The sequence below is a fragment of the Chaetura pelagica genome, unplaced genomic scaffold (genome assembly GCF_000747805.2).
Source record: "Chaetura pelagica isolate M959 unplaced genomic scaffold, ChaPel_1.0 scaffold132, whole genome shotgun sequence".
In the NCBI taxonomy this organism is placed as follows: domain Eukaryota; kingdom Metazoa; phylum Chordata; class Aves; order Apodiformes; family Apodidae; genus Chaetura; species Chaetura pelagica.
The window spans coordinates 903,639-926,609 of NW_009952709.1; the positions used below are offsets into that span (position 1 = coordinate 903,639).

Consider the following 22,971-nt stretch of genomic DNA (forward strand, 5'->3'; position numbering starts at 1 on the left):
TGCTGAAATGACCTCTGGTTTCATCACCATGAGGTATAAATTGAAAGTGATTTAGTCAACAGGCCATGACTCATGTTCTTCCCTCTCTCTCTTGGACACTGGTGTCTTGGGGGCTGAGGCAAGAAGGATGCTGCCTGCTGCAGTCTTAGGTTGGGTTCATGGGGACCTAAGTACTTGCCTGCTTGTCCATGATGAATACCATGATGGAGGACTTGCTCTGTGTAGTGGATGAACAGCACCTGGAGTGGCAACAGCTGAGTGAAATGAAAGATGCTAGGTGAGATCAAAAGACTGTCTAGCCTAGTGCCACATCTCCAGGGGAGGCCAAAAGCAGCAGGTACTTGGTGAAATAGGTAGAAGCTGAATATATAAACATGGGGCTTCCCTTTATGTTGTCCTTGGGCAAGAAGCAGCCCAGGGACCTCTTTAGATGAGAGTTATCATCAGACCCCCACACTTCATCTGAAGGAACAGCAGATATCAGAAAGGAGGTGAACTCCTGACATAAGTGATGAGGTTCCTGTGCTGCTCTGTGTTGGGCAGTCTTCTGGAACCAAGTATTCCTTGCTATTAAAAAAGAGAAGAAGATTTTCTGTCCACCTTGGTGCTTTGTGAAATGTTTGCATAAGAAAAAAAAATTATGAACCTAAATACAGGGCTGATGGGTTTTTCTCCATCCATGCAGGTGTTTGTGTCTACAGAGGTTGTTGCTTTGTTAGGCATGGGTTTCAGTTTAAGTGCAAGGTCACAGATTCAGTCATTTAGTAAAATTGGGACCTCCTCTGTTGCAGGATCTGTGGATTCCTTACTTCACCATCACAACAGACATCACTGCCTCAGCCATGAGGGTCCACACAGATGGTGAGTGTGTAGGTGGCCTGTCCAGTGGCAGGTCATAAATAATGATGAGACTTGGTGTCACCCCTTGTTCCTGGGATTTTCCTTGCCATTCAATTTGTCTTTCTTCCTCCCTTCTCTGCTATTTGCTGAGCACCAGATCATGGAGGGACACATAACAAGGAACAGAGCTGTTGGGAAGAAATTAAATGAGATGCTGTATTTACTGTTTAGAGAAAATGGGCCCAGTGACACCACTCCTGTTTCCCTAAAACATCCTGAGAAGCACAGGTGCTTTAGCCATAAATCAGAACTAATGCAACCAAAGTATTTTAAGATTCAGATTTCCCATAAATGAAGCTGTTTTCCCAATAAAGAGACTCCTGTGCCTGAAGCTGGGTTAGGGTCTCATTTGTGCTCAGTCCTCTTTATTTCTCTGGTGCAAAACTGTAACGTGCTTTACTGACTGACCAGGGGAGGTGGATCTGAGCTGCCTGCTCTGCTGGCAGAACGTGCTGGCAGCCCTAGGGGACACTTGATTTGGCTCCTGTTTGTTTGGGGTGACAGAGCAGTGACTCAGGCTGCAGTGCAGAGAGCAGAAGCCTCCCAGGTACCCCCTTTGCTGCCATGTCTCTGATGATTTGCAGTTTGAGCTGGCACAGGTGAGGCTCTCCAGCCCTGGTGCTGGGCCCTGGGTCACAGAACCCCTAGATGATACTGGACTTTCTTGACCAAAGACAACCAAGGGAGCTAAACAAGAAGACAAAGGATCAACCTTCCTTTGAGGCTTTGTAATCCTGTACTGCAGCAGGTTAAGCCATTTTCACTCAGGAATCTCACTCCATCCAGCTGCTTGTCCCCGTGGAAGTTTAATATAAGCACAGAAAACAGCTGGAAAATAGTTATGGTCCAGAATTCACTGGAAAGGAGAGGAAGAAAGTTCCCAGGTGCTGCACTTGCCCATCTTGGTTCCATCTGAGGTCTGTAACACAAGAAATCAGCCTTTTTCTTGGGTGGAAGTTTCATCTCAACTGAAATTATTAATAATAAATCCCAGATCTGCCAGTACTGACCTGTGCTAAACAGTAGGAGTGTCTGGGTTATAATTAGAAGCAGAACTGTTATGTATTTTAAAAATAAAATTAAAAAAACAATTCCCAGTTTGCTAGAGGGGGTTGCTGTTTGAAGAACCAAGTAGTTAATTATTGAAAAGGGAGCTAACACTGCAAGTCTGATTTATTTTTTGATATTTTAAAGATTTGCTTCTCAGAGGAGACTCGTGGCCTCTTTGGCAATGCAGTGTCTTCCCAATTCGGTGTCTTCCCAATTCAGCTGATGCAAAAGTTAAGAGAGAAAAGAGTAAATAGGAGCCTTGCAACAGAATGTTTTACAGGAAACAGATCCAATCCATTTCTATTTGATTAAACCTTCTGTTTCTAACAGCTTAGTGGATTATAACTTCATTCCTTACATCACTGTTAGCAGAAATGTCCTAAGAAGAGCTAAAATCTCCACCACACACTTCCACTAGTTTTAGAAGTGAAAATGTCTGGTTCCAGAGCAGAGAAAACAGAATTTTGGGGCCCTCACAATATGTATTTTTCACATTCAAGTCCTGCTAAAAAGCTGGGGTTTGTGGATCTCTGCAGAACAAAACAGCTCTCCCTGCTCTTCAGCCTGCTCCTTGTTCCTGTCCCTTTGCTCCCAGGAGAAGCCTTTGCCTTTCCTCATCAGTGCAGGCTCAACGAAGCACTGCAGATGATCCCAGCAGTCAGGCATCTGCTGCAGTCTTCTTGAAGGCAATAAATATGAGGCATGGCCTTAAAACTCTGCTTTCTAAGGCCTTTCCCTGATAGTGTGTCTGAGTAGCTTTTTTTTCCCTGTATTTCCCCTTAGCCAGGATTATGGTATAGAAAGTAATAAACTGCTTTAATAACTTTCCAATGGCATTCTCAGGAGAGCCTCTATCTCCCAATTAGTTTAATAAAGGCAAAAGCTTGCCCTACCTACAGTAATGAACACTGTTGCCATTCCCTGCCTCTGGTTCCTGCAGGCTCCCTGTGGAGGTATGTCCGTGCCAGCATGTCCCTCTCGGGGTATATGCCTCCTCTCTGTGACCCAAAGGATGGGCATCTCCTGATGGATGGAGGTTATATCAACAATCTTCCTGGTAGGTGCACAGATCTGTTGGGGAAGAAGCTACTGAGATCACAGCTGCAAAATGTTGTCCTCTTGTTGGATTTAAAAAAAAAAAAAAAAAGACATGAGGAATATTGCAGACACCTGGCTACTGAGAGTCACTGGTCTCAGTTTCCTCAGCTTTATCATGGTTTAATAAGATGATTTCTTTTTGTTATGAAGTATTTTCTAATGGACATATTCTGAACATCTAATTCCAAGCTAATTTTGAATTGATTTTAGTGGAGAGAGCAGAAACTGAAGTGCAAAGATGTAGTCTGTCTTTGAGTTTCTTTTCAAAAAGTGTCAGTTGAATAAGAAATAATTCTGAGAAAGCATCAGCATTAAGTCTTCATTGTTCAGACTGGTGTGACCCAGAGCCTGAAATGTTCATCTGACAGACCCTGGTGTCTTGGTTGGCTGCTTGCACATGGCAGAGGTGGAAGGATGTGGTGCTATAAAGAGTGATGTGGAATCTAGGGTGTTCTGAGGACTGATCCCAGAAGAATCCCAGGTCTTGGAATTCACTTGTGTGTTTTTGGGAAGTGTTTTATGTCAGAGATGTTATTCTAGTCAGAAAGCATTGGAAGGTAGGTAGCTCAGGAGGGTGGCCAAGACAGGAGAGACATGTGGTGTCATTGCAGTTTGTGACTAAAACTGTACAAATGAAGAGGAAGGAATCTAAGCTAGAGATTCCACATCTGAGCAACCAAAATAATTTACACGTTCAAGACAAACCCAGGCTATATTTTTCCATCAGGGTGGTTGCCTAAAAACCAGAAATGGAAATAACACAAAGTAGACTCCCCAAATCTTCATCTGACACTCCCTGTTTGTGTCTGTGCAGCAAAGTATGAATTGCAAACCAGGGCTCCTCTTCCACCTGCACACCTTGAGGGTGCAGAGAGCAGACATGTGGGTGACACTGGGTGGAAAAGATTTAAGAGCCTGAAGGAGCCCAGAAATATAAACCCCAGTTACAGAACAGATCTGATTTAAATAAGTGTCTAAATTAAGCATCTAAATTGGCTGTTCAGAGCTGTGGTTTTCCTACGCATAACTATTCTGGCAACTGCAACTATCTTGTACTCCGGGGGTGGGGAAGAAGTATCAATTCATTGTGTGAGGTGTATGTCCTGCCTTCCCCTCTCTTGGCACTTCCCTCAATCCTCACCCATACCCAAACCCTGCACCTAGTCTTTTTGTTGACCTTCAAGTAGTACCTCATTTCTCTCCCACTTCCAAATAGGAATCTTCCTCTTGGATCCCAAAGCTTTTCATGGACTGGAACCCTCCAGCCTCTCCTTGCTCTCTGGCTCCCAGGCTGCTCCTTTCCTTTATCACTTTCTGTCTGCAGGGTTGACACCTGCACTACTGACTCGCCTCTGTAAGGCCACTGCCACTTGTTCTCTCTACAGGTTCCCCAGAGTTTCTGTTCTTATGAGAAATGCTGCATGAGGCAGAATTAGTCTGTGTTTATTTTAAGTGTAGACCCCAGCTTGGTGTGTCCCACCTCCTCTCCCCTGCTCCCTGCCACTTTTCTGCTGCCTTCATGTTGGTTGTGGTGACAGCCTCAAGGAGAGTTGGGTCATCCTGCTGATCCCAGTGAAACAACCCCCAGAAGTGATGTTTACCAGCAGCTCAGCAAGGGGAACTCACCCTGAAGGGCTGGGTGGTACAGAGCTGGCAGCACCCTGGGGTGTCTCTGTTGAAATGGAGCAGGTGGGGCAGGAGCCTCCCTGGGGAAATGGTCTCTTGGCAGAGTTGCTGCCAGTGGTGACGTCTGAGGCTGTTCAGAGAACTTGTGGTGGGTCTGAGGTCAGGTTGTGTACTGCTGAGGCCTGGAGAGCAGCAGCAGGGTTGGCAGCACGGGTGCTGACTCCACTTTCTTTACCACCAGCTGACGTTGCCAAGTCCATGGGCGCAAAGGTGGTGATCGCCATCGACGTGGGGAGCCGGGACGAGACAGACCTCACCAACTATGGGGACTGCTTGTCTGGCTGGTGGCTGCTCTGGAAGAAGTGGAATCCACTGGCTGAGAAAGTCAAGGTATTACAGACTGTGTTAAAATGGCAGCTAGTTCTGTGTTTGGAGGTGGAAGCCTCTCCTTGTCCCTCCAGGGTGTGAGCCTGGTGACAGCCCATCTTGTTCCTTTGCTTTGAGCTCTTACAAAACAAACTGGGCAGTAGTTTGATCCCAAAGGACAGTGAGAAGGACAGTGAAGTGGGAGAGTGTAGAGCCTCAGTCTGGGAAGGGGATGGTAGAATTGCTAGAGCAATGAAACCTTTTCTTAGAGGTGCAGTAAATTTTAATAAAACCAGAATTGCAAGTTTTACCAATAAAAGCAATGGAGTGTTTCTATCCTATGTCTCCAAACTATTGATTTAGGGAGATTTTGGCACCAGGCAGTAATTAAAATTCCTGCTCCTGATAAACACTGGGCTGCAGAGTGTGATGACTTTTTTTCTTGTTGCATGCAGTCAGGCCAGCTCTGTTACCTTCTGCATTTCCTAAATTATCTGGCTCTGCAGCTGTTCCTCAAGTGAGTGCTGGTTTTAATTCTACCCTTCTGACTACCATCAATATGTTCCCCTGTTGGAATTGGAAGTAAAATACTTCTTTGTGCTTCCTAAAGTTAGGAAAAATACTACAATACAAATACAAACTGTGGGTGCTGCTCTGGAATCAAAAGTTTCTCCTCCTTTCCTTAAATAACTGACAACTCCTTTCCCTAAAAAAGGTCTCATGTCCTTGAGGAGGGGCCTTATGGAGCTAGTGCAGCTGTGGAGTGCCCTACTGTGACCATCCTGGTCCCAGCATGTAGTGGGAGTGTTTGGTGGAGGAGAATGGAAGCCCCTTACTCTGCTCAGGAGTGCCCAGTGAAATATGAACTGCCCAAAAAGCAGTGGGCACACATGAGAACATGGGATTCCTTCTGAGCACCTGAAAGGGCTTTTTGTGCTGGGGGTGGTGAAACACCAGCCAGAGAGAGTGCAGGGTCTTCCTCTGTGGGGACAGTCAAAACTCCACTGGATATGGTCTTGGACAAATTGTCCCAGCTGAGCCTGCTTGTGCCAGGATCTCTGCCCTGGTCCTCTAGAGAACATGACTTATTTCTGCCTTGAAGGGTCACTGTGCCCCTCTCAGCTCAGCACAGACTTCTCTCTATGCTGGGATGAAAGGGTCAGTTCAGCCTTGCAACTGCAGAACTGATTCTATCATTCTATGAGATACACTGGAAGGAAATTCCCTTTCTGCTCTGGATGATGGAGACTCCTTAGTGAGCTGTCCTCTCTGCCTGGGAAACAGATGGAGGTGCTGACGTGTGGAGGCTTCAGCAGCCTCCTCTGTGCTCTTGGAGCAGAAAATCCCAGGACAGATAACTGCCTTTTTCTCCATGGTGAAGCCAGAACTTGTTCTGCAGTGCCATTTCTGAGGCATTGGTGTGTGTGGCCTGGCTGCAGGTGCTGAACATGGCGGAGATCCAGACGCGGCTGGCGTACGTGTGCTGCGTCCGGCAGCTGGAGATGGTGAAGAGCAGCGACTACTGCGAGTACATCCGCCCGCCCATCGACCGCTACCGCACCCTGGACTTCGGCAAGTTCGATGAGATCTGTGTAAGTGCCTCCTGGAGAAGTTCCCCCCGTGTTGCTGGGGCAGGTCAAGGTGTCCTGCCCCTCTGCTCTGCCCTGGTCTCAGCTGGGGCACTGGGGCAGGTCTGGGCTCCCCAGGTCCAGAAGGACAAGGAGCTGCTGGAGAGAGTCCAGCACAGGGCACTGAGATGATGAAGGGGATGGAGCATCTGCCTGTGAGGAAAGGCTGGGAGAGCTGGAGCTGCTCAGCTGGAGAGGAGGAGTTTGAGGGAGGATCTCATCAGTGCTGGTCAATATCTGCAGGGGGTGTCAGGAGGATGGGCCAGACTCTTTTCAGCAATGTCCAGTGACAGGACAAGGGCCAATGGGCACAAACTGGAGCACAGGAGGTTCAACCTAAATGTGAGAAAATACTTCTTTACTGTGAGGGTAACAAAGCCCCAGGGAGGTTGTGGAGTCTTGACCCCTGGAGATGTTCCAAACCCACCTGGAACTTGTTCCTGTGGGATCTGCTCTAGGGGATCCTGCTCTAGCAGGGGTTTGGACCAGATGATCTCCAGAGGTCCCTTCCAACCCAAACCGTTCTGTGATTCTGTGAAATCTGCTGGCTTGTGGTGCTGCTTAGTGCCTAAGCTGTTGAGAGCAAGAGGAGTCAGCTGGCACAGGGTGACTAATTGACACTGAATAATGCTGTGGAACGATATCATGACTCTGAGATTGGATTAACAGCAGAAATCAAGTTTGTAATCTTGTTTATATAATGACCTGTGAACAGATTGGTTGCCTCACTCTGTTTCATGACAATTCTTGCTCAGCTGCTTGGTAAAAACTCTTGGGTGTCTGAGCTGCTTTGGGCAGTTGGGGTTTGTCAAATGGTGTCATTTCTCTCCCTTCATTATGTAGCTTGTTGTTGCATGAAAGATTTGAAGAAGTCTGCAGGGGAGGCTGTGAATCCCTGGAGGGGAAGGCAAAAATACCTGGCTCAGTTAACATTTCAACACTTGTATTAATAGAACATATCATCCACAATTCCTCTACACCTGATAAGAGTATCAGGAAAATGGCACCAATGTCAGTGCAAGGACGTTGTAAAAAGGGTGGAACCAGGTTACAAAAGGGTAGTACCAGGTTACATGTGTCTGGGATCTAGTTTTGTTTGTTTACGTGGGAGAAACCAGCATGGCAAGAGCTGACTCCAGATGTGCAGCTGAATTGTCTTAGTGACATAGTTCAGCATTCCCAACAAAACCATCTCAGCCCAGAATGAGGTTATGATCCCAATTCTGGCTCAGTGCCTCTTTTTTACTGCCTGTCTATTCTTTGCCTGTTTCAGCCATGCAACCATCTTCCAGCTTCAGGTGTTTCTGCCCAGATTTGCTCTTTTTCAAGGCTGGGAAAAAACAAACAAACAACCAACCCACAATGAATTTTCCTCTCAGCTAATCTCTTTTATGGATATAGTAAGAACGTACCATAGTCACTAGGCTGCAGGGTGATTCCTCTGATGCTGTCTTATAACTACTAACCAAACCCAGTAATACCATTAAGCCCTGCAGACTCACATTGGAGGGAGTCCTTAGGGCTGCAGCTCTTCCAAACCACCAGCTGATTTCCCGAGTATAAATATTTTCTCAAGGATGTTTGATGTCTAGTAGCTCCTGGGCAAACAGTGCTGTCTGCTGGGGGTGGTTTAAAGACAAATAATGTTCTTCACTAGGTGGAATTCCCTGGCTGTTTTGAAAACCTTGGTGAATGGTCTGGTAGTTCATCACAGGGACAGACAATAAGTTGTCAAATCATTCTGCTGTATCTGACTAATTTGATGTCGTTGAAGAGACTTAAAGGCACCAGGCACCTTTTTCTAAGTGGAACAGAACTTCTGCAAAGTGTGGATTCTCAAAGGCATTGCTCTGTGGGCAGGTTCTTGGCATGAGACCCTGCAGGTGTGGAGGGGCAGCACCCCTTGGACTTTCTTTCCCTGCAGTGTGGCTGGGTAACTTTTGCCCACAGGGAGGCTTTTAGACCATGCTGACCTTAAAGGAAAGGACATCCTTGACATTCCTTTACCCTTACAGCCTATGAAGCAGTGGGAGTTTATTTCAGCTGTGTACCTTGCATCTACAGCAAATGGAAATGGGCACCACGTAGCCTGTCAGCACCTTCAAAAGAATAGAAATCCCCTCTTCTTGTCAGAAGTCCTCTCCTGTATCAGCCTGGAGCCATGAGTCCTTCCCCAAAGCTCAGGTCCTTGGTTATGTTGGATCAACCTGACCCAGCCAGGTGTAGATCTATCAAGTCCCTTTTCCTCCTGAGTAATCACATCCACCCTGGCCTGAGGAGCCACCATAGGTGACCAGAGGTGAATTCCAGCCTGAGGGCCTCCTATGCCTTGAACCCCAGGTCAAAAGTCAGAGGAGAGGCAGGAGCAGCTCAGCCAGGGCTGCTCCAGCCCTCGGAGCAGCCACGCAAGCCTGAGGTTTAGTGTGTGCTGCCAGCTGGGAGCAGGGTCCTTCTGGTTTTTTTCAACACTATTTTTACTGTCTTGTTAGAAATAAGAGTAGAACTCGGAGCAGTCAGTGGGGTTTTTTTCCAGTTGTTTCCATGTGATGATGTAATGCTTTGGTGTTATTCCAATTGCAAATTACTTTATGCTTCTAAATGAGAGGAATGTGGAGCTCATGGGTTTGGTGTTGTCCATGGGTCATCCTTTCTGCTCCAGCAAACAGGCTTTCATACTCAGTGCAGTCTGTTGTAACTCATTGAAAGATATCTTGGAACCAAGTGTCCCACAGTGACTTTTCTTTGCTAGAAAACTTTTCTTGGCTATTCTTGAGCCAAGAGGAGAGAAGACAAATGAATTTGTGATGTTACCTTCTTCCAAAGAATGAGCCAGTACTGGAAGGGCATGTACTTATCAATCCTAAGCTTCTCTTTAATGTGGCAGAATTCTGTGAGCAGCCTCCTTGGAGCCACTGCTGTAAAAATAGTTGTGCCAGGTGGCACTTTTCATTGCGTGCTGTGGGATCAAAAGTCAGGTCAGCATTTGGACTTAAAGTAGCACCTTGCTTGCTTAACTGGTGCCCCAATTCCTAGGCTGAACAGTTTCTGTAGCTGAGGCTGGAAGGCAGCAAAAAGATGTTCTGGCTGTGGGGCAGACCCAGAGATTTCCTACTGATTTGCAGATGATGTGACATAGTGGTGGCACAAGCCTTCATTCCTTCTTTTCCCCAACTCTCTGTTTTTCAGGAAGTGGGATATCAGCATGGGAAAACAGTATTTAATGTCTGGTGCAGGAGTGGAGTCCTTGACACGATGCTGACAGACAGACAAGAGACTTGCAAATCCAAAACTGAGGTAAGTGTTTGTTGAAAGGCACCATCCTGCAGCAGGTACCTGATGCAGGGCTAGGAAGGAGAATGATCCATCACCTCAAGTCCTTCATGTGAGCACACGTGTTGGTTTAAAATGTTTATTTTAGGCAAGAAGAAGTATTATCAGTTTTTCAGTAACTTCTTGTGGCTGAGTGTGCTCTGCCAGAGCCCAAGCTCCAACGTCTGCCTGTCCATCTCTGATACCAGCTGTGTGCCCATGTGGAGATCCATCCCTATCCTTGGAGATACCTTAGAGCACCTTCCAGTGCCTGAAGGGGCTCCAGGAAAGCTGGGGAGGGACTTGGGACAAGGGCAGGGAGTGAGAGGACAAGAGGGAATGGCTTTAAACTGGAAGAGGGGAGATTTTGGTTGGCCATTAGGAGGAAACTCTTCAGTGTGAGGGTGGTGAGACCCTGGCCCGGGTTTCCCAGGGAAGCTGTGGCTGCCCCATCCCTGGAAGTGTTCAGGTTTGTGGAAGGGCAGGTTGGATGGGGCTTGGTCTGGTGGGAGGTGTCCCTGCCCATGCAGGGGGTTGGATCTAGATGATTTTTAAGGTCCCTTCCAGCCCAAACCATTCTGGGATTCTGAGATCTTCAGCAAGTCCAGCACGGTCGCAGTAACCCTGGGAACTGATGTTCTACAGGCAGATCTGCTTCATTCCAGGAGGTTATTGGCACTCTGTGTCCTGGCATCATTCCCAGCACAAAACCCCTTGAAGGAAGGCAGGATGCTCACCAGGAACCAGCATTTTCTGACATGTAGCTGGTGTGTACACGTTTATGGGCCCACCTTCTCCTCCTCTTTCTTCATGTGTGTCAGCAGGTCTTGAGGGCACCAAGTGCTGCTGGAGGGGAGGCTGTGACCCTGGCCTTAGGTCCTGGGAGACAGAAAGTTCCATGGTTTCAGGGGATGGGCCACATTTGTATCCATCACTTGAACGTGTGCGTGGACTGTATCCCTGAGTGATGCTGGATAAGAACCCAGAGTAACCTTCCATCAATTTTTTTTCATTTATTCTTGTGCCACAAACTTTAGGTGGTACCTGGATATTGTTCTTGCTACTAGAAACTGCCCTGGCAGGACAGGGGCTCTCCCACCAGCTGCCCAGTGCTCCCTGCAGGGGACATGAATCAGGGTTGCTGGCACTGATCTCTACCATTGGTGCCTTTCAGGGTGTGACTCAAAGGGTTCTCAGATGCTTCCAAAAGAAGAAGAAGAAGAAACAGTTATCACCTTTTTGAGAGCTGGGGTACAATAGTATAATATATTGGCTTGTTATCCTGACCCTCCTTTGAATTCCTCTGATTTAAAACTCAGGTGCTCCAAAGGCTTCATGTTTTACCCAGTGATTCATCTTTATCATCTTTTAGAGGCAGGGAAATGAGCAGTAACGTTTTCAGTGATTGCCAAAATGTAGCGTAACTGTCGTGAGCCTCACGAGGAAGGTCAATGGAGGTGACAAATGACATGGAGGATTTGCAGCTCTCCCAGAGGTTGGTGGTGGAACACTTTGGCTGGGAGGGAGGTGGTGTGAGTAAGGGCAGAGGAAGGGCAGGGATGGGTATTAGCTCAGCAGGGAGGGGTGAATGCAGCCCATATCTGAGCTGGTTGCCCTAGACCCCCATTTGTCACCTGAGGTGAGGTCCATGGGGGTGAGTCCCTTCATGAAATGGAAGTGGCTCCACTGGGGTAAGATGAGTGGCACCCTTGGCTCAGGGAACATGGAGGGAGCCAGGAGGACTAGTGCTGATGGCTTCTTGACATCAGGTGGATCCCACCCACGCTGCCTGGCAGGGAGGGTGGCTGTGGGAGGAACACGTGGGACCAGGCGTTATGGGAAAGGAACTGGTGATCTGAGGAGCCCCAGAACTCATCCATCAGCTTGACATTTCTTACTGGGAAGGTGACCTGGACTGAGAGATATACTAGTCTGAGCTGCAGAAGATGGGTCTGACTCCCTGTGTTCAGCCTGATTACAAGCTGGTGTGTTTATGTGTTTTAATAGCCATGAGGAGGAGTCAAGGGAGACATCTGTGTGTGTCTCAAATGGTTATAGGTCCTTTTTCATCCTCTGATATCTGTACCCAACTGGAAACAAATTCAAACATATTCATTGCTGTAAGAAATGCTTCTTTTTAAGAATACTTCTTTTAAAATTGCCCATGATATTCAGGCTAATCTTTCAGTGAAATCATGATGGTACACCTGTGCATGAAGCAGCATGTGGAACATTTATCACAATCTGCCTGGGTTTTTATGGCCTTTCCACTGCCCTGGAGATCAGATCTGTCACATACTCATTGTGGACACAGCCTGTCACTGCACTTCTGTGTGTGCTCCTGATAATGAGGCAGAAAGTGCTGATTGCTGAGATGCCAAGAGTTTGGAAATAATGAGCTCAGGAGAGTGACTCAACAAATTGCCCAGGTTATGGAGCAGGAACCATCAGCTTGATGCATTCCCCCAAACTGCTGCCAAGGCTCAGCTCTGGGCTGTTCTTCCCAGGACCTAGGAGGTCTGTCTTCTAGCTTGAAAACTCCAGAATTTGGTAAAACCAAGATATTTATCATCTGACCTTTGTTTTAGTACATTTCTTCCTACAAAATAACAAGTATTGCTGTCTCCTGCTGGGGTGTTTGTCTTTTATTTTTTCTCAGTCCATTAAGTCCTTTAGCTCAGTTATCTTCCAAGGATAACAGCTGATATTTTTAACTTGCCTTTCATTAGCGAGGTTTGATGTTTTAGTTCTTTGGCTATTTCTGGAGTGTTCAACATCTCAGAGAGCTGAGCACTGTTTCTTACCACCTTGTTTCCGTGTCGTAAGCATTGAATTTTTACTTTTAAAACTCCAGCTATTGAATAATTTAGATACTTCTCCTTCCCTTTCATCATTCAATCACTGTTTATCCTGTCTCAAAATGCAAATACTGAAGACACCATCAATAGGAACCTTGCATAAATTTCACTAACAACCCTTACTCTTCCCCAGCACAGAATAATGCTGTGCTGTTAATTGGATCTCCTCAGGGAAGTTTTGTCTACTGAAGTGTTATTCATAGTCAAAGCTAAATATAATCTGGCAGACTACAATAGTAACTGTCTTTCTCCTCTAATTTCTTTAATAAAGATTGTGCCAAAGAGAATTCTTGCCTCCTTGGGGGAAAAAAAAAAATCTGAGCAGGAAGGTTCTAGGTGAGGTTTCAAATGAATCAGACACTGCTTTGCCTGGTGATGGGAGTGCAGTTTTGTCCTTAAAAGTAGCAAGAAGAGGTGTTTTAAACATTCAATTCCTGGTTGCAAAGCATCAGATGAGTGTGGGAGGACACCTGGTTTCCCACAAGTCACGTTCCAGTCTCAGTGCTGAGACTTCAGGGTGCAGCTCCTCAGCACGTGTCCCCAGACGGACGCACGGGACCCTCCGTGTCCCCCAAACAGGTGCTGCACTTGGGGTGCCTCGTACTCACCTGTCCTCGCAGGAGCACCTGAGTTGCTGCTGGCTTTCCTGAAGCACCTTTTGGCAGCTGCAAGGGTTTTGTTCAGCTGCTCATACAGTGCCCTGGGCTCTTGTCCCCCCAGAGCTGGTCCCTGCCTGCTCTGTGCTCCCAGGGACTCCCAGCCTGTCTGGGGCTGCTCTGCAGCCGTGAGTGTTTCAGTGGAACATTTGCTGTGTTTGCTGGGTGGCCAGTCTGCACATCTCCTCAATTAGTCATCTGGCACAAAGTGGAGCTGCTCTTTTTCCTGTCCTGGGGAAGAAGAGCCTGCTGCATCTGCCTCACTGGGACTGTCCAGGTCAGATGTTCAAAAGGAGACTGGACTGACTCACCCTTCCTGATGGTTCCTTAACGTTCAAACTGACCTTCTGAGCTTCCCAACTTCTGTGTATTTTACACTGTGTGTCCTTAGCTACTGCTGTTTCATTTCATACAGATATTTTTTAATTCCCTCTGGACTTTTCTCTGTGCCCTGCACCCCACCAGCTGTTTGTCCTGGATCTGCACCTTGCTTCAGCCATGCCATGTTACATCAAAAGTTAGCTACGGATTAAAGGTCAACAGAGAGCAACCTGCTGCAGCTCTAATGGGCTTCTGCTGTGACCCCCACGGGGCTTGTATGATTCATAGTATTGGTGCTGTTGCCAAAAGAGCAAAGAACTGCTCATAAAACCCCTGTGGTAGGAAACTGCCCTATCTGGAAGCCCGTGGATGGGTCTGGGTGTTTAGCCAGACTCGTGTCGCAGCAGTTCCCGGCAGCCCAGTGCCCGTAACATGTCCCCTGCAGCTCTTCCCCATCTCTGTCCCCTTGGGGGGATCTGCTGTTGCACTCATTCAAATCTCTGGTTTTAAAACAAGGCCAGGGATGTTCAGGTTTCCATCTGGTGACCTTGTGCTTGGCCCCCAGGAAGCAGGTCAGGCTGCCCAAGACATGGGGTGCAAGGAGACCAAAATGGTTCTTAGATGCCAAAATTGAGCTACAATAGAGGAGAAACTGGAGCAGAGAACTTCTCACAAGGAGACCACTCAACCCACTGCTTGGGTGAGACAGTGACAATAGAAAGGGTTTAGTGAATAGAGGAATTACAGTGGGAAATGTTTCTCCTTGTGGGTGGACCGTGTACCCCTCTTGTTTGCTGCAGCACCACCAGCCCCATGGCTTGCTGGGGTATGTCCCTGGATGGGTCCTGGTCACCCTGGTGCCTCTGTTGGTGCCGACCTGCCTGTGGAGCATCCCATGGCATTGCTCTGCAGGCTTAGGGCTGTCCCACCTGTGGTGTCTGTCTCACCTGGGCACTGGGGCCCCTTCTTCCAAGGGAAGGTGAAAGCTCCCTGTGGGCTGCACCTGGCCTGGCTGGCCCTGCTTCTAAAGGAATAGTGATGGAAAACAAACATGTAAAATTAACACAGTCTGTCATGGAGCTCAGAGCCCCCCAGTTCTTGTCTTTGTGGTCTTTTCTATAGCTTGCTAAATTTTTAATAAGGCTTCTTGTTGCATGGATGGAGGAGCCATGAGGGCTTGTCCCATTGTTTCTCTTGGGAATCCCACCTCTGCCAGCAGACCTGCAGCAGGGGAGTTGCTCTGAGAATTACTCACTGATGACTAATGGCTTTTGAGGGGGCAGTTGTGGAGAATTAGTGTGTCTGGAGCTTTGTCTGTTCAAGATCATTTTTATAGAGTCTTGACTTGTTTGGATTTTTGGTGTCTGTTTGTTAACATACTTAAAATTCGTGGCTGTGTTTCAGAACATGACCTGTCCCACCACCTCTTTCACGGACCTGGCAGAAATTGTGTCCAGGATTGAGCCTGTGAAGGCCCCCCTGGCAGATGGTGAGTGGAGGGGACCCTGTGGGGCTGGGGAGGTGTTGGGAAGGGCAGGGAGGAGGGGTGGCTTCTCCCTCCTCTGCCTGCTGTGTCTCACTGCCTTCTTGTCACAGCCCGTGCTGCAAGTGGTGGCAGTTTCGGGCTGGCTCTGGTGTCCCCCTGCCCACAGGTGAGCCCCAGCTTGTCCCAGGCCAGGGCCTCCATGTCCCACTGAGCAGGATGGGAGTTGGGTGTTCCTGCTACAGGGAGGCATCTGCTGCCAGCCCAACTGGTGTGGTTTCCTGGTGGGAATAATTCCTGCCCACCTTAGCCTCATCTGAGTGAGATAACTGTGGTGACTCTGCCCAGACAGGCTGTCATTCCCCTGGTGCTGGTCCCTGCCCTTGTGATGACTTCACTCTTTGCTCCCTGTCCTCTTGGGACAGGAGGAGGCTGAAGGAAAGCTGGGACTGAAGGATTTTTTCCCTGCTGTTGTGAGCAGGATCTGGAGTGACTCACTGGCTCATGGCTCCGTGCACACTCCTGCAACAGGGAGCACCAGTGAAATGAGGAGGAGCAGGTCAGGGCTCCTGCACCTCCACACAAAGGGTTCCCAATGCCCTGTCCCTGCAGGGCTGTTCCCTTTGTGCTGTGACCAAAGCTCCTGCAACAAACAGGACCAGAGCTTTGTGGCTCTGAAACCTCGGAGTGTTTCACCAGTGCTGGAGCTCTTCATAAACAGTCTCTCCCCTCCTCCCCATTTCTTCTTCTGGCAGAGGGAGATCTAAAGTTAGCTGTCCTCCCATCTGTGACTGTTTGGAGACATGTCCCTGTGGTAATTTGAAATGCTAATTGCAATCATATGCCTTACCAAGAAAATATTAATCAAATGTGGTTGAAGCAGCCATTGTGAGTAAGGACGAAGGGCTCATGTCTCATAGTTATTTAAGACATGAGCATGGAGACCTGCTCAGATGTAACCAGTGAACTGGGACAGATCTTTCTGCCTTATATAGTTGCCAATGGTTTGTCTCTGTTAGGAGGACCTGCCTTTTTCTGGATGAGGCCATGAACAGCAGGGAAGGAGTATGTCTTTCAGAAAGTAGCTATGGCAGATTTTGGGCTCAGAAGGGGATGTGCATGGGGCACTTGGGGTGGGATGGGCAGGTGCCACGTGCTCCTCTTGGATTCTGGAAACTGTTGGTTGTGGAGACCCCAGAGGACAGAAGAGAGTGGTAGGAGAGTCATGCATGTGGGTGTTGTGTCTTGAAGGATCTCTTAGATTAGTGTTGTGGATGACTCCACACACTGCCTGCAGGGACCCAGCCTGTTTTTGATGGGTGGGGGCTGTAAAGGCTTTCCTCTGCATGCATCATCTCCCTGGTTGGCTAATGAGTTCTCTGGAGCTACTGAGGGCAGCAAGCTGTGCCTAGGTGAGCTCAGATGGAGGGTGACACATCCCCAGGGTGGCTTTCAGATGGTTCCTGTGCTGGTGAGCACTGAGGTTTGTCTGCTAGAGATGGTGGTGAAGATGGTCTGACTGCTTTTGTCCCATGCAAGTAAGAAGTCAGGATGCTCCTTGGAAGTCTGGCTGGGAAAGGGCACTGTCAAAGAGGGTGAAACCTTTCTTCTCCCTGGAAATCCCTTCCTGAGCGAGACCTTGTACTGCAGGAGTTTGGAAAAGCTCTGCCTGTCCTGACAGTGTGTAACAAGTGTCTGGCTGGGTGGAGAAATGGGGTCAACAGTTTTGTGAGAAAGGACAAAAATGCCAATGATCATGTTCTTCTTGACTGGGAGCTGGGTGAAGGTCTGTGCAGGCTCCAAGAAGGTACCAGTGGTGCTGGTGAGCAGGGGGAAGTGTCTGCAGAACAGGAGCTGGTTTCCACAGCTGAGCCACTGCAGCACTCGTGGCAGTGTCTGTTCTGCATCCAGCTCCTCCTCCCGTGGGACCTTCTGCCTTTGCTCACCTGTCACTGTGTTTGGTACAGCCGTGGTGAGGGCTGCACAGATGCCATCCAGGGGTGGCTCAGCCATGTCCCTCTAAGGGGTTTCTGAGGACCAAAGTCCACATGCTCTTGGGTCATTTCCCACAGCAATTTCTTGTCCCATTTTTCAAAGCAGTGATGCTCCAGGCTGTCCCCTTGGCCAGGTCTCATGGTGTGAGGAGAGGTAGCACAGTCGCTGCACCTGGTGGCTGAAGGAGATGAAATCAGGTAGCAGAGCAGCTGTAGCAACAGCCCTTTGAGGGAGGAACATGGTTATGGTGTGAAGAGCCTGGTTTTGCAGCACAGCTGAAGCAGGAAACATCCCAAAACCTCCCAAGGGCCACAGTAGTTGGGCACTAGGTCACCCTCTGCATCTTTGCTGCTTTAAAAAGTACTTTTACCAAGAAGTCCTAAAGCACCTTAGGCTGTGGGGAGTGATCAGATTCCCTGATTTATAGCAAAGCCCATCAGTGCTCCTGAAGGAGCAACCTGATTTTCCTCACGTGGTGTGTGCCCTGCAGGAATAAGGCACATATGAAAGAAATGCTGAAAGCTCCAGAAGTGGCTGCATGTCCTTCCTGCTGTGACCACACTGCCCCTGCTAAAGGTACCTTTAAGGTGTTATCTTAAAGGTGTCATCTCTGAGCTGTCTCACTTTCCAACAGCAGAGTTTGGGTGTTGTATCTCAAGCAGGACAGTGAAGCCTCAGTCGTGCTGGATGCTCCTGGAAGGTTCTGTGGTGGAAAGGAGCAGTTGTCCCTTGAGCCCCTTGAGCTCTGGGGACAGGCTGGGAGAGTTGGGGTGTTCAGCCTGGAGAAGAGAAGGCTCCAGGGAGACCTTAGAGCACCTTCCAGTGCCTGAAGGGGCTCCAGGAAAGCTGGGGAGGGGCTTGGGACAAGGGCAGGGAGGGATGGGACAAGGAGTGATGGATGAAGACTGCAAGAGGGGAGATTTAGGTGAGACATGAGGAGGAAATTTTTTGCTGTGAGGGTGGTGAGAGCCTGGCCCAGGTTGCCCAGGGAAGCTGTGGCTGCCCCATCCCTGGCAGTGTTGAAGGGCAGGTTGGATGGGGCTTGGAGCAACCTGGGCTGGTGGGAGGTGTCCCTGCCCATGCAGGGGGGTTGGACTGGATGATCTTTAAGGTCCCTTCCAATATAAACCAGTCTGTGATTCTGTGACTCAAGGGGGGCAATGGAAGAGGGTGTTCAGGGCCAGCAGGACCACCTTCTGTCATCCTTTTCCCCCTCTAGTCCTCCAGCACCTGGAGCTGGTGTGTGAAGGGTGTGACAAGGGACACCTTATCTTGTTTTCTATTATATATATAGCTATATGATCTCTCTGCATATGCCTGTATATAGAGATCTATAGCTGTTAAATGCTGAATATTGCTTGGAAAACCAGGGGCTTTGGTTCTGCTGGCAGCTTTGGTGAAGTTGTAAATTGTAAACTCCTGTTTGTGCTGGTGTTGCTCTTCAAATGGGTTTCAAATTTCTCTGGTGCATTTTATCAAAGATTATCAGTCGTGTTTTTAGTACAAACTAATGACAATTCTCTGATCCACAGTAAAAAAAGAATATTAAAAAATAATTTTAAAAAATAATTTAAAAAGACCAAATGTCTTTAATCCTAATGTTCTGGCAGTTGGTTGGAGTTATTGTGTTAGAAGAAAATGGTGTGGAACAGACTGTGCTGTTGTCCTCAGAGTGGAGCAGATGCTGTTGACTGTTCCCAAAAGAAATACTTAATCAAGAACCCAGTTTAACACGAGCCACTTTCTTCACTAGTGGGCTGCAAACCAGGGATTGCTTCAGCAACTCAAAGCACACTTGGGTTAACTCATGGAAGTGGTGGAAAACCTTGTGTGTGTATGTATATATTTAAAAAGCAGCTTTTCTGCTATTTTAATTTTGAGGTTCCTGAATCTGCTGGATTACTGGAGAGGGTAGGTGATTATCCCCTGTGGAGAGGATGGGAGTGTAAATGTCACTGTCCCCTGTGGACCAGAGGTGTTGGGACATGTCACTGTCATCTCTGCACCAGGAGGAGCTCACCCTGTGCCTAGAAGTCCCAGTTTCCAGTGAGCCTGTGACCAGTGTGTCCAGGGGGTTTGGACTGGCTCACAGACATGTCTGCTGAAGGGGTTCCACAGATCTTGTCTGGATGGATGGGTGGGAAACAGCAGCTTGTTTGGGAAGAGGATTCAGAAGGACGTGGGAGCATCTCTGGCCTTTGTGTCCCGTTGGGCCGGGCAGCTGGCACCACCAGGGTAACACAGTTTGTATCTCTCTGCTCTGCTCCAGGCTCTTCAGCTTGCAGAGGGCTCCAGGACACCAGGTCACATACAGGACATGGTTTATTTTGTGATTTATTGGTTTGAGTAGGCCCAGTTCCCTGAGCTGCAGAGCTGGGCAGCAGCCACCCTGCCCTGCTCCACTGCTCTGCAGACACAGAGACTGTTCCTCTTCCCCTTTTCTGTGCCCCTCTGAAGACCAGCTGACACCTGTGGGCTTTTCTCTCCTCTCTCCTTAGATGAATCAGACTACCAGACTGAATATGAGGAAGAAATTCTGGACAACCAGAAGGATGATTATATTGATTTCGTGAGCAACCAGGCTGAGGAGGATTCTGACTCGGTAGGAACTGCCCTGAGCACAGGGAGTGGGGCTGGGTCATGTGTGAGCTGGAGGGGTCAGGAAGGATCCTGAGGGAAGCACCTGGAAGGGACTTGCTGAGGAGGACTGTGCAGAACTAAGCTTGTTTTTCATGTAGTGCAGACACTGCATGAGGTCTGCTCACCCTGCTCATGTCAGGCACCTTTCATGGGTGGCAGAACCTGTCCAAGCAGCTTGGGTCAGGGCTGGAGAGCACCAGGGGAGGCTGAGGGAGCTGCTTCCTCCAGCTTGGAGGAGACAAAGAGAGGATCTGAGTGGCATCTGATTGCAGAGAAGACAGCAGCAGAGATGTGCAGCAAGGAGACAAGAGGTGACAGGCACAACATGAGCTAAAGGAAATCCTGCCTGGGTACAGGGGCAGATGCTTCCCGGGAGGTGTGGCTGAGACCCACACCAGGCTGTGCAGGGAGGTGCTGGAAACTCCAGCCTTGCAGATACTTGAAAAGCAAACAGATTGCTCTGAAGAACCAGATGCAGCACTAGTGTTAGCCCTGCTTAGAGCAGAGTTTTGTACTGTGCCCCCCCAGAGGTCCCTTCCAGCCAAAGTTGTTTGACTCTGTGGGACCTCAGGTGCACCCTGAGGAAATCCTGCACCTTGAGGCCAGACTTCCCACAGTGTGGCCCACAGCCTGGGAAGCAAAGCTTGGAAGGGTCAAATCCCAGCTCTTCTTATTCTGCTTAGGGTGTCTTGCAGGTTTAAAAGGTGAAGGAGCCCACTGTGTTGGACATGAAGAGTTTCTGGGTGGGGGCACATGAGCAGCTTGGGAGGTGCCCACATGAGGACATAAGATGGCTTCAGTGCTTTGCGTGAGGAGCTGGTGTAAAGATGTTGTGTGCTGGGCTGGTTTCCTGTGGGTGATTGATTGGTGGACAAAGAGAGGGCGAGGAGGAGAGGACAGGGTTTATCCAGCTCAGAGAGGGTGCTGAAGAATGAATCTGTGCTTTTGTTCTTTTGTTCTCCTTCAGGATGAAGATGTGCAGATACGGAAGCGCAGGAATCTCCCCAGGGCGGACGGCCAGGCAGGCAGCACAGGAGAGCCAGGCTAGGGCTCAGAAGGGTCTTGCTGGCTCAGAGCTCTGCCCCACCCCTGCTGACAGCAGCCATATTTATTTATTAAATATATTTTTTAAAAGCAAAAGTTGCAATTAAGGAAACTTTCCCCCTCCTGACAGGGCGTGGGGCGTTCAGCAGCCAGCCCTGAGCACAAGTAGCTGCATCACACTTGAGTCCCTTTGGACCCTCCATGAGGTGTGGCTGCCACCAGCCACCTTTATACAGGTGCCAGCAGGAGCAGCTGGTTAGTAATCACTCTGAGACTGGCAGAGGGGAAACGTGCTGGGAACGTGCAGTTAAATCTGCCTTGATTTTTGCTGCTGTGTGTTCTAGTCGCTGTTTTCACTGTGAAGGCCCAAGGAAGGGTCGTGATGTTCTCCTGCCGTTGCTGAGAAGGCTCCAAGCAGCAGCACTAGAGGGAAGGAGGGGTTTGTGGGTCAAGCAGCCTTGCTTCCTTTTCATATGAATCAGGTAACTGTGTGATTAACTCCTCAGTAACTTCCAACCACCTACTTGTGAGCTCTGACAGGAGCAGGGCTGAGTGTATTTCACTTGAAATCTAAACCTAAGAAATCAAGTCATGTGGACACTAGCTCTAGAGCCTGTGTCCTCAAGCCATCAGCAGAACACTTACTGATCATGGAGCTGACACTTGCTGGGCAACTCTGGAATGATTCCTTGGCTATATTTGCCCTGTGAAATAAATCTGTTTTTCTGGCTTGAAATGTGTGTGGTTCCTTGTGTTGGGTCCCACAGAGAGAACATTGGTAACCGAGAGCCCAATGTGCCTCTGCTTATATCAGACTTGCAAAGTCGTGTGGTTTTCAGTGCAGGAGTCATCCCAGGTGTTGTTAAGCATTGAAAAGAAACCTCCTGTGCTCTACCCTCAGGGCTGCAGCAGTTGGGGTGAGTTGGAGCATGTTCAGAGGTCCCCTGGTGCAGTTGCTCTTGTCTCACATCTGTCGCTGCCGGCGGCTCCGCTGGGCTGGATAATCAACCTAATTCTGGAGTTATGTGACCTAGAGCTCTGGCTCTAGGTGCTGTTGCCTTGAGGGGATTTGCCATCTGAGCAGAGCACCAAAAATGTTCCTCCAAGCTGCCTCCTGTGCTGAGCTCTCCTGTTTCTCAGGTGTGAAATCCAGCAGCAGCCAGTGGTGAAGCCTCCAGGCATGGCCAGAGCTGAGCAGCCTGAGCTGAGGCCAGAAAAGTGTTTGGTGGCACCTGTGAGGAGTGTGGTGGCTGCCAAGTGTAGCCTGTTCTCTGCATTTATCCTCCTCTCCCAGGTACTCCCTCATGGCACAGGCTCCTCTTCCCTACCATCATGTTTTCCTCCATTGATGCAGGTTTTGGTTAATTCAGTTGTTCAGAAAATGCTGCAGGTGCTGAAGTTGTTCTTGCTATTGAGGAGAATTCTTGTAAAGAAAACATAAAAGGTGGTTTCTGACATGGAAGAAGAGCAGCCAGGGGCTGCTGTGAAGGCACAGGCTGCCTGTTGGGCTGGAGAGATTTAATTTCTGTCGAGATTGGTTACAGGGGGTTTGGGTCAGTGTCACCAGGAGGTTCATGAAGGGGTCCCAGCCTGAGAGCAAGCAGAGGTGAGTGCTCCCCATGGAGGGCTCTGCTCCTGCAGAGGAGCTCAGAGGCAGCAGAGCAGGAGTGTCTTTCAGCAGCACCAGCAGCACAGTTTAGAGCTCTGGTGTTTTGACGAGGGGACATAAACCAGCTGCGAGTCCCTTCAACATGTTTTACAGGTGGTTACAGTACAGGAACCTTTCCCTGGTAGATGAACAGGGCTAATCTCAGGGCTGACCAAAGTTCTCTGGCTGAGCCCATCCTTGGCTGGTGGTCTTCAGCCTTCCAAGGGTGTGTTTAAAGCCAAAAATTCCTTCAGCAGATGCTGGATCAAACCTGATGATGATGGATTGTTGGATTGTCATTCATCAAACACCTGTGTTGCATTTCCCAGAGCAGCAACCAGTCCTGCCT

At 48.8% G+C, this 22,971-nt stretch overlaps 1 protein-coding gene across 1 annotated transcript in view; it reads left to right on the plus strand.

The window, feature by feature from the left end:
• Positions 1 to 20,978, plus strand: part of PNPLA7 (patatin-like phospholipase domain containing 7) — a 127,969-nt gene extending 106,991 nt beyond the window's left edge. The window contains exons 28-35 of the mRNA XM_009994306.1: positions 792 to 861; positions 2,891 to 3,007; positions 4,916 to 5,064; positions 6,480 to 6,632; positions 9,855 to 9,962; positions 15,217 to 15,301; positions 19,789 to 19,892; positions 20,898 to 20,978. Coding sequence (XP_009992608.1) covers positions 792 to 861; positions 2,891 to 3,007; positions 4,916 to 5,064; positions 6,480 to 6,632; positions 9,855 to 9,962; positions 15,217 to 15,301; positions 19,789 to 19,892; positions 20,898 to 20,978 — 867 coding nt within the window. The remainder of the gene's footprint in view (positions 1 to 791; positions 862 to 2,890; positions 3,008 to 4,915; positions 5,065 to 6,479; positions 6,633 to 9,854; positions 9,963 to 15,216; positions 15,302 to 19,788; positions 19,893 to 20,897) is intronic.
• Positions 20,979 to 22,971: the final 1,993 nt, after the last annotated feature.